This window comes from Populus alba, chromosome 1, assembly GCF_005239225.2.
Source record: "Populus alba chromosome 1, ASM523922v2, whole genome shotgun sequence".
Lineage (NCBI taxonomy): Eukaryota > Viridiplantae > Streptophyta > Magnoliopsida > Malpighiales > Salicaceae > Populus > Populus alba.
In genome coordinates, this window is record NC_133284.1 from 22,960,429 (window position 1) to 22,971,626 (window position 11,198).

General features: G+C 35.4%; 1 protein-coding gene across 2 annotated transcripts; it reads left to right on the forward strand.

Annotated features, from left to right (window-relative positions):
- Positions 1–703: 703 nt before the first annotated feature.
- On the forward strand, positions 704–9,546 carry LOC118040904 (PX domain-containing protein EREX). Of its 2 annotated transcripts, none has more exons than XM_035047985.2 (10): positions 704–992; positions 1,196–1,306; positions 1,385–1,483; positions 1,620–1,706; positions 5,275–5,389; positions 5,530–6,317; positions 7,070–7,234; positions 7,321–7,563; positions 7,849–8,067; positions 9,182–9,546. In XM_035047985.2, the coding sequence occupies exons 1-10, from the start codon at positions 762–764 to the stop codon at positions 9,437–9,439; spliced, it is 2,316 nt and encodes a 771-aa protein (XP_034903876.1). In that variant the 5' UTR covers positions 704–761; the 3' UTR covers positions 9,440–9,546. The 2 variants fall into 2 exon arrangements, with proteins under 2 accessions (XP_034903876.1, XP_073260221.1); XM_073404120.1 differs by having other exon boundaries at positions 843–984; positions 1,393–1,483.
- Positions 9,547–11,198: the final 1,652 nt, after the last annotated feature.

Sequence of the window (11,198 nt, forward strand, 5' to 3'; positions counted from 1 at the left end):
AAAACGATTGGACAATAGCCAAAACAATCAATCAGTGCATGTATCAAGCCGTGATCAAGCTTGATATGATTAAGACAACTAATGTATAACAAACCAATCTGGACCATATATGGATAGACTCGTGCATATAGTTGGATCCGCTTATGTGTATGACAATAAATAGTTGTATCATCCTGCATAATAATTTAAATTATAATTAAATACATGTATAATACATTTTATGATAATTAAATTAAACATAAATAGGAAATATATTATAATTAAATATTTTTACTATGCTAATGAATACACCATCCGATCGATATCGATCTTGCAACTGTAGAACTGAAATGTCAGTGATCCAGTTTGTAGAGAGAAGAGCTGTGTTTGGAATGTGTTCTTCGATCTAAGAGGATATTTGAATTTTAATTAATGTTAAGCTTTAAAAATATAACATCTTAAGTTATTATATTTCAATAAGTAGTTGTTGTGTTTTAAAAATATGACAAGGTCAAATTATACTATTTTATTAAATATTTTTTAAATAATATTAAACACAAAAATATCAAACTATGCTATCTTACAATTTTTTTTTAAAATAATATCATTTCCTCATATTTTTAAGTTTATGGTGATAATTGTTTTTGTTAAAAAAACAGCAAAAATACATACGACTGTGCGGAGCCACACCACATCGACTAAGGTAGTTCTATTTATGTTCTGTACTCGATAATTACTGATTGTTAAGATGCCACAAGTAGAGATTAAAAAAGAAAGAAAGAATGGATATGTACACATACGACCTCTCTCTCTTGGATTTCTCCGATCCCTTCTTCGATCCAATCTCCACTTCTAACCTTCATCACCTTCTTCACCGTTCATCATCATCATCATCAAATTCTTCAACAGTAATCGATCGCCATGATAAGCCAAAGAGCCCTCCAAGGCACCGTCATGATGGAACGTCCCCACTCCCACTTGGAATGGACTGGAGCCTCCCTCCTCGTAAATGGGTTTGTCTTTTCAATACAGTTTTCGTGCTCTTTTTCTTATTCATGATTGTGGGTCTTGCTGATTTTTGGTGTATGAATTATATATATATATATATATATATATATATATATATATAATTTTGATTGTTCATGGAAATGACTTAAGCTTTACGCGTTTGTTGGAGCTTTATTTGATTACTAATGTCCTAGTCTCTGAATATTAGGATGGACGGAATTCCGTTTGGCCTCATGATCCTCATACCGGATGGAGTTATTGCGTTACCATTCCTTCTTGGATTCTTGTGCCCAAGTCAAGAGGTTCAGATCCTGTCGCGGTATCATTCTCCACAGCTCAATTTTATTTTATATTGTGAAAGCAGATAGCTTTCTGTTTTAACATTCATTGACCACAGTTTTACAGAGTTCAAGTTGGTGTACTGTCACCCGAAGGGCTTACCACCACCAGAGGGATATTGCGAAGATTTAGTGATTTTTTAAATCTATTTTATGAGGTGATTTAAATGTCAAGTCATTTTTGTTGATGGGTGTTTATTTGAGTTTCGAAAATTGCTGCTTCTTGTATGTCATTTCTTTTTGTCTCGTTTGGTTGTATAGTGGTTTTAAGCTCACTTTTACCATTGATTGTAGCTTCAAAAGGCATTTCCTCTTAAAACTCTTCCTCCAGCTCCTCCAAAGAGGATTTTGAGACTAAAGAGCAGGATATCCGTGGAAGAGGTAGGTTCTTTTTGCCCCCTTTTTACATTTTCTTGGTTTTTTATGCCACGTCGTGTATATAAGAATCTGCATGATTCCATGTTGCTTCCATGATTTTCCAGTAGTTAACACTTAAAAGGTGGTTCCGTCAGTGCTCTTCAATTTAAGAAATCAGCGATGCATATGAACATGATGTCACTGAATTTTATCCCTGCCAGAGGACTGGGATTCTGTAAATGCACATATATGTAGAAGGTCTTTGAAGATTTCTTTTAATCTCTGTCTCAATTTTTCTTACCTCATTGCAATCGTGAAAAGAGAGAATAGATCAAAAGGAAATAATGGAACAAACAAATAAAGACATACATTCAGATACTGCTGCTCCTGGAAGCTGTGTAACTAGCATGGGAAAAGAGATATTCCATTGTCTTGTCCAGTTTTAGAGACAAGCATGACTCCATAATTTGGATGGTTTGCTGAAATTTTGCAACTGGAGCACCATTATTCCACACTTGCTCTCTATGTTGTTATATTTGATTATATTCATCATGCTCAGTGCCTAAGACAATAAAGGAAACCTTAGGCCTTATTTTGGTTATTTTGGGACTAAATTTCTCTTCAGATTTTGACTGTTTGTGGAGAATAAAAGCATTGAAAATTGTAACTTGAGGAGAACTGTAGCCTGGATATGTAATTATAGAAGTGTATGCGGGAAGCTTGGCAAAATATATTATATCAAAGGTATATTCAGAAGGACAATATCCTTCAGCAGTTTTTATTCGTCTATAGTGACTCGTGGTATGCTCGATAATCGCTTCTGCTAGAAAGTGCATATAAGTTTATCAATGTGACTTCAAGCCTTGATGAGAACGATTGATCTTTTTAACTCTGTTTCTGCCAGTCATGGAGAGTAGCTCCATTATAACGACTTTTACAATATAAAAAATGTAAAGAAAATGGCTTAGCAATTGACAGAACAGCCTGGAATGACAGTTGTGTGTGAATGTGAAACAGCTTTGCTGAAATATGATTTTGGACTTCAGTTGATGTTTGAATGTTTCTATTTTAAGTTTCCCTTGTATGGTTTCACCCATAAACACATGATATTTGCATAGTTTGAGTCATGGTCATGCTTCCAAGCTGGGTTTCCATATCCTCCATGTCTAAATAGGATACTGTTATAGTTGTTCTCTTTTGCCAGCACTTAGTTGTGGATTTTGAGCATCCAAAAAAAAAAACCGAAGTGTGAGAAATGGGCAGGTGGAGTGACCAAAACAACGGGTTTGCACCTGAATTTAGTTAAGTTGCAGGCAGAGACTCTTGCAGACTTGAGTTGAGGGAGCAGATGCAAGGGGCATGGTGTTAAGTTATTTGAATTTCAGCTGGGAGATTGCTCTGTTAGCCAAGGTCTGTTAGTACGGGGCCAAACTGGGAAAGAGGTGATGTTTGGCTGAATTTTGGCAATGCAGACTGGTTAGTCCATTGAGGATGTGGTGTTTTGAAATTAGGTGGGAGCTTGATGTAATTTCTTCTTATAGGATTGTGCAGGCACTGAAATTGATGAAGGGGTGAGTACATGCATAATGGGATTTCAACCTAGATATCCTTAGTTATTTAGTCGGCTGCATGGCATCACCTACTTTTGGATTAGAACTAGATTCACAAGAACTTATCTACTAGCTGGATTTACCTAGTAGAACAATTTGGTTTTGGTGGTGGTGTTGTGCAATACCCAAGTAACCTAGTAATAGCACAAAATAAAAGGGACAAAATATAATGTGGTTTGGCAAAGCCTACCCCAGAAAACTTCTGTATCAAATTCAGGGTTAACAAGCACAAATTAATCACACACACACACACCTACCTATCCAAAACCCGGTTACATCCAAGGAATCTTTGCTGCAGGACTATCAGCCCCCGCAAACTACTATTGTGTAAAACTAAATGAGAAGGCAACCCTTTCAAAAACCTACAATAATGTGTGCCAAAAAATTCTACTACGAGATTTATGGTTGCCATTACACACAATCAATATTTGAGGCACACATAAACTAGACACTACACATGCTATTTATACTAGCAACAAGGTCTTTCTTTAAGATTCATTAGGAAACACACTTCAAGCTCAACACCAACAAGCCTCATTACCTAAATGGACACAATCAATATTTGAGGCACACATAAACTAGACACTACACATGCTATTTATACCAGCAACAAGGTCTTTCTTTAAGATTCATTAGGAAACACACTTCAAGCTCAACACCAACAAGCCTCATTTCCTAAATAGACACAATCAATATTTGAGGCACACATAAACTAGACACTACACATGCTATTTATACTAGCAACAAGGTCTTTCTTTAAGATTCATTAGGAAACACACTTCAAGCTCAACACCAACAAGCCTCATTTCCTAAATAGAATATGTCAACACATTCTGTTCTTGTTTAGGACTCCAAACCATGCAATTACCAATCTAACGAAAACCTACTCACCAACTTAAGCCACAACTCACAACTGTTGGTTATTTCAAGGGGTTGGAAATTGTGTTCTTTGGTTCCAGAACTGAAATGCTAGAAAGCAAAGTATATGAAAAGAAGTTCTGTAGCTTGGAAAATGGAGCCTTGGGCTTGATTTGGATGAAACTTCTGGTGAACAAGCATATAAGATGGTGCGGTTGATGTTGCTTTTTTCTTGTCAACTAGAGAGATCATATTCTTAACTTTGGAACTAGAGATTATTCCTTCTTCACTTCTTTGGTTTGAAGCTTTGCAGATCAATTTGCTTATCAGCCTTCTTTTGCCAAACCTTATTTATGGGGACTGTGCCTCCATCTTGGTGTTCATTTAGTATTTTGTTAGTTATCAAAAGGGTGGATGGAGAAACTCAATAAGTTTGTGTTTTCCTTATTAGCCATGTTTACATGTGTTTATTTACAGCAAAGGTATGCAGGACAGCTTAGGGTGCTGTTCCGGGTGTGAATTTCAGGGCCTGTTTACAGTTATGAAAAGTGATGTTAATAGTAACTTTCTGGTTTGAGTTCTATTGATGGTTAAGAGCAATAGGATTGACTGGGCTTGGAATTCAATGGAGGTTGTTTGATGGTTGGAATGTGGGATTTGAGCTACTGGAAATTGTAGAAACTACTAGAGTCACACTAGTATGGTTTCTAGGAGTCACATCTAGAGGATAGAAAACCTAAGCTTCACATCTAGGATTCTTAGGAGTCACACCTAAGAGGAGATTGCATCGCAATCAAAAGCAAAATTGTTGGATTTAGTCTCTACTAAAAATAATGCATTACATACCTTTGCATAGAGTTTCTAATACTCGAAGTCCTATATAAGAAAATACTAGTAGTTCTATTTTGGAATATGAAATACCCAATAAAGCTATTTACTTTAAACTAAAGAAACACTAAAAAGACCTGGAAATTCTAGATTTTTCAGCAAACTTAGAAATAACAAAAATATCCTTGTCTACAACAATACAATCTGAGATTAATGTGCATCTAGAATTTAAAATTAGCTATTTCCTTTAGAATAATAATGGTAATAATATTCTCAAAATGGCTAGTATTTTGCAGCGAAGATGTTCTCTGGAGGATTGGATGGAAAAACTATTATCGGACATTGATGTATCCAGAAGTGCTCCAGTAGGAACATTTCTTGAGCTTGAGCTTGAGGCTGCAGCAAGGTCATGTAGGTGTTTGTAGATGCATCTTGAAAATAACTCTGTTTTTTGGTTGAACCTTTAACAGTGTACTGTTCCCAAAGCAAAGAATATAAATACTCTATTGCTCATGCTTTTCTGAATTAATATGTAATTCTATCCTATTCAGCTTTTGATGATGCAAATCAGCAAGGGGAAGATATTGATTCATCTGTTGTTGGCATGGTTCCATCATTTCTACTGCAAACCAGCTCGGATGGTTCTGTTCTTGCTGGTAGTACATCAGTTGCATCATATCATGATTATGATTCTCCTGATGAGATGTCAGGGTTCGCAACTCCAAGGATTGAAAGAGATATCAATGATGATCTTGGCATGGAAGCTTCAACGTCTGATCAAAACATAACCGATCCCACTGAAACACCTGTTAAATACACTAGGTTGAGCAAGACCTCTATTCTGGAGAACCTAGAAAGGTTTTCCCAGCAGAAAATACATACTGTAAGGGTTAAAAGTATCACAGGCAGAGATAAACATGCTGATAGTACATCTAAAGCTAAATCTTTTCTTGGTGGTGAAACAGTACCTTTGCCCGCACAAGAGTATCTAAGGCTAGATGGTCATATCCGACGACTGTCTACAGAGAGTATTGAGAGTGACATCAGTTCTATGAGAGCTAGTGAAATATCAAATTTGGGGATGGGTAATTTATTTGGTGATAATTCCATTGATTGTCCTGAAGGAACTGAGAGTTCTAAAATCATTGATGCTTCTGTAAGCTCTGATTTACAGTTATCAAGGGATGTACTAGTTGCTCTTCCATCAGATGAGCGCCATAAATTGAACAGGGTTCTTAATACTTTACAGCAAAGACTGGCTACTGCAAAAACAGATGTGGAAGATCTTATAGCAAGATTAAATCAAGAGATTGCTGTGAGGCAATTCTTGACAACAAAGGTATGCTTGACTATGCTTTTGTGCTTTCTTGCGCAGCTTTAGTTTCATTTTTATAGCAGCGTAGGAATAATTTTAAGGTGATGTGTGATGCAGCACTCTGTTTTATCTATTTTGGAAGAAAAATTCTTTTTAACATTGAGATGGACCGGGTGAATTTCATAGAAGTTTTGGAGCTAGGTAGACTTGCCATCATTATACTAGTGCTATTTTAATGGCAAAAATTCCAGCAAGATATAAACACCTCTCGCTCTCAATATGCGCATGCAGCACACCTGTGTGTTCTGTATATTCTTATTCCTATTTTAGTGTAACTAATTATCTCTTCTAAGAAGAAGAGAAACAGATAGACAACACCATTATCTTTGTTATTACAAATTTACTGAACTCAGTAAAATTGAATGATCTTTTGATGGTAGATGATTTTGAATGGTTTGGATAGACATTTATATTAGTAAAGTGCAACTGAACAATTTTGGGCTCATTGTATTCAAAGGTTTAGGTTTGTCACTGTTATTTAATTGGATGAGATACTGCAGTGCAACCAAAATTGTGCTGTGAATTATGAAATTCGTGTTACCAGACAGCACTAACTCTATTTGCTCCAATCTAGCCGTCATCTCTTGATTCTATGAGTGTAGTAGCATTTTTTGACTGTGGTTTTCAGTAGGCAATAATAAGCCATGCAGTATATCATATACATGTACATATCAGTAGCGAGGACATAACCGGTTTTTGAGGACTTTTTTTGGTAGGTTAAAGATTTGGAAGTGGATCTTGAGACAACTAGAAACAATTGTAAAGAAAACATGCAACAAGCTGTTTTGATTGAAAGGGAAAGATTTACTCAAACGCAGTGGGATGTGGAGGAACTCCGTAGGCAGTGTTTGGAGTTGGAGCTAAAACTGAAACATGAACAGGTTTATTCTCTTTAAACTATCATTCTCTACATTTCATTCTATTCCATTATGATGAGAGCTGGTGAATGATCCATGATAATATCCAGGATGAAAAGGCATGTTCTGAGTCTGCTAAAATTTCAGTACTGCAAGACAACAAAATGTTGCTGCAGCAGTTGGATGTTGCTAGAAAAGATTTTGAAGACTTACATAAAGATCATGAAGAGTTACAGGTGAAGTCAAAAGCAGATGTAAAGCTCCTTGTTAAAGAGGTCAAATCTCTTCGAAATTCTCAGAGAGAACTAAAGCAGGAGCTTAGCCGATTGATGAAAGAGAAATTAGAAGTAGAGGTAAATTCCCTTTTCACCAAAACATGTCGGTTTCATCATTTTGCTTCTTGTATCACAAGTTCAAGTCAGGTCTTCAATGTCTACCCAACCAGTTAAATTTTCTCCCTTATTTCTATTAATTTGGTTGGCTCTTAGGTTTTCTTCAATCAATCTCGTTGTATTGTTTCTCTTTGTAATATTATTGAATGATACTTGCATAATCACATGCGGCATTCTACTATTTGCATATAGTTCTTTGTTGCAAAAACCCCCATCACTTAGTACTGTTTTTTATGTATATTTCAGAGAGCAGTTAATAAGGAAAAGCAAATAACCGAGAATGTAATTGCTGCTAATGCCAAGCTGTTGCATGAGTGTGAAATTCTTCACAACAGGCTTGAAGAATGCAGTGTGAACTTCCTTGTCGAGGAGGAAGATAAATTAATTGTGGATACTTCATCACCATCTGATGCCATTGATCTCTTGACTACATCTGACAATCGAATTGGTCTCCTTCTTGCAGAGGTAACTTCCCACATTTTATTTATTACCCTGGAAATGAGAAAATGTTTCCACCTTGAATCTTTTTTCCACATGATGGTAGCTTTGGAGTTTGGAGCTCACATTTATTGAAATATAGTGTTTGGACAATCTCATTTAAAACATGGTGCTTTTCCCCACAAAATACAGTACCTTGTATGCTTTCATATCAAACATAAATGCATGCATTTACATTGCATGTGAATAATTTAAATTTGTGCATTTCTGGATGAATTTATATGGGTGTTGATTTATTTAACAACCAACTTATTCTCATCAGCCTCAGTGATTTAAAACCGTTAAACTATTATTCTTATTCTTTGAATCAACGGTTCCTTGGATGTTATGTTTGGATGAAAGAACAAAGGTGCGCAGATAGTGGTTTGGAATGCAGTGGGATTTATCATTGTTCTGTGAACATTTAAATTCTTGACAGGGATATCCTTCTCTATGCTCTCGATAGGGATATCCTTATCTACATGTCTATTTGATGTTTTTTCAGAACCTTTGTTCATCAATTGATTGATACGGATTGTAATCCATATAAAAAACCGAAGAACAGTCTGTAGAAAAGATGTGTCTACCCAAAGAAAGAAGACAATTTAGATTGCTACTGCATGAGACAATTCTATCCATCTCTCATGGCAGGACGCAAACATGATGGATAGATGCATGCAAGGTGACTTTTCAAATAATCTGAAAAAAAAACAAGAAACCATTGAAAGTAATAGTTTTTGGGAAAAAAGTCCAAATCGATGCTGGTGTTGTTGGGTGATGATGCTACATACGTGGAACAGTTTTGAAATCTGCAATTTTTTAAATCTGCACTATTTACAATTACAGCATAGTGTGTCAAGATTCTTTATCCAACTTGGTGTCTTGGATGCATTATAGGCTCTAAAGAAATTCAGAAGTGTTTCATGTACAAAATCTAGACTGGTTGTCCTTGCACTGCACACTTTAGACTAAACTCTGGTTGAACAGGTTTCTATGATTTCATGTACCATCCTACCTTTTTAACATCCTTTTCTCATAATTTCTTGCAATCCTGGTTATATTAACCTTTACATGCTTGCAAATGTTTCATAAACTCGAGCAGGCACAGCTCCTGGCACAGGATTTGGAAAATTCTGTGGCAAGATCGGATGAAACTCACAACACCAATGGCAGTGATAGAACGGACAATGAGTTGAGGAAGATGCTGACAGAAACTTTCATTGACAATGCCAGATTGAGGATGCAGGTCAATTCCATAATCCGATGTGCTCTAAACATACATTTGAAGTCTGATAAAGATGATGAGGATGAGGAAGCTCCTTTGAGAAAAACTGTCTTAAGCAAATTCTTAGAAAGATAATATGCAAGGATATGGAAACAAAAAAGCATTTTCATGTTAGATTGTATATTTAAGAACAGTTATCAGATTGTTAAATGCAGCAGTTGCCATGCAAAGGTGCCTGACCATACCACACAAGTTCTAGTATACAAAACTAAGACCATTCACAGCCAAAGCCAGGCCAGGCTATACAATTTCTGGCCAACACATACACAAGCTACACTTAGATGCATACTCTTTTCAACTTCATTTTATTTTTCTCTTCTTATACATTATTATATTTTTCTATATTTTTTTTACGTAAACATCAAATAATCTCCGATTCTTCACAGACTTGCTTTTTTAGGTGAACATTCAGCCAACCGGTTAAGCCTATCACCTCATCACCATCTTTAACACAACCATGAAAAGTTTAATTTTTGTTCGATGTTTTTTCACAACTTTAAAGTTTTTTCACAACTTCATTAATGATATTGTTTGTAGGAATTTGAACAAAAACTAGTTTATTCTATCTCATCCATCATATTTTTCCATGGATGGTGAAATTCCAACACGTAAAAAAAATTGATCTCCATAATATAAAAACTCTAGCTTTTTAAAAACTCTCATTAAGTTTAAGTGCTTAATAATATTGTATAACCATACAAAAACAACTTCTTAATCTTCCATTCCATTAATATAAAATATAACATACAACTCCTGCATTAAAGGCACAAAGACAACTCTACAACTCTGGTTCCTCAAAGGAACAAGATAAAATGATGTTTTTAGTATGCATGATACCTGAACTTCACAAATAAATTGTTCTCTTTTTTGACTTTTGCTCGCATGCTCCTGATGAAAAGAACTTAGACACGAGATGGGATTAATAATTGCATAAGCTCATAATAGTGAACATTAGTCTCACCTAGTGAGAGACTCTACTTTGTTATTGAGTGTTACACACTGACCTCTCTAAATAATGTGTCTCTGAGAAGGCCAACTTAGACAACCATTATATTTTATGGTTTTACAGACCCTAGAGAGAACATCCAAAACATCAGAAGCATCCTAGAGCTTTTGAAACAAAATATTGATACAATGTGGAAAGTTCTCCCAACAATATTTTATGGTTTTGCTAAGATATGATATCACAATCTTGAACCTGACTCAATTATTAACCTTCACAATCTCCATATAAGGCTTATCTTTCATTTCAACACTACCATTATAGCTAAAAAGAGCAGGACTAAGCTCTTTTTCATTACCTGATGAGAAGATAAGAGCACTAGAGCTTATTTTTAAAGATTTAGAGAGGAAATGCTAAACATGAAAATATACTCGAATTAATTGCAACTAAAACCTTGATTAGTGGAGTCTATAACCACTTATTATAGGAAAACTTGTATACTCTCTATAATAGAACTCTCCTCAATATAAAATAGGCAATGAAGAACCATATTCGAGTAAAACAAGCAAGTGTCACCAGATAGGGACACCTTCATTTCCAAATAGCATAATCTCCATAACACCTTCAATCTCTTACTTGGACATCATCAAAGAGAAGCAATAAAAGGTCCATTTATAATCGCCTGACATTTCTTAAGCCTCTAATCACACCTCATACCACTATATATGCCGATGAAAAGGATTCATACATTATCCACCTCTAATGAAGAGTGACACGAAAATAAAAAATCCTAACAAGTTCTGTTATTATCACCATGACCATAATCATGACATTGAAGAATATCATGCCCTAAAAAAGAATATTAAAGATTGATCTCTAGGTGTTATCTTC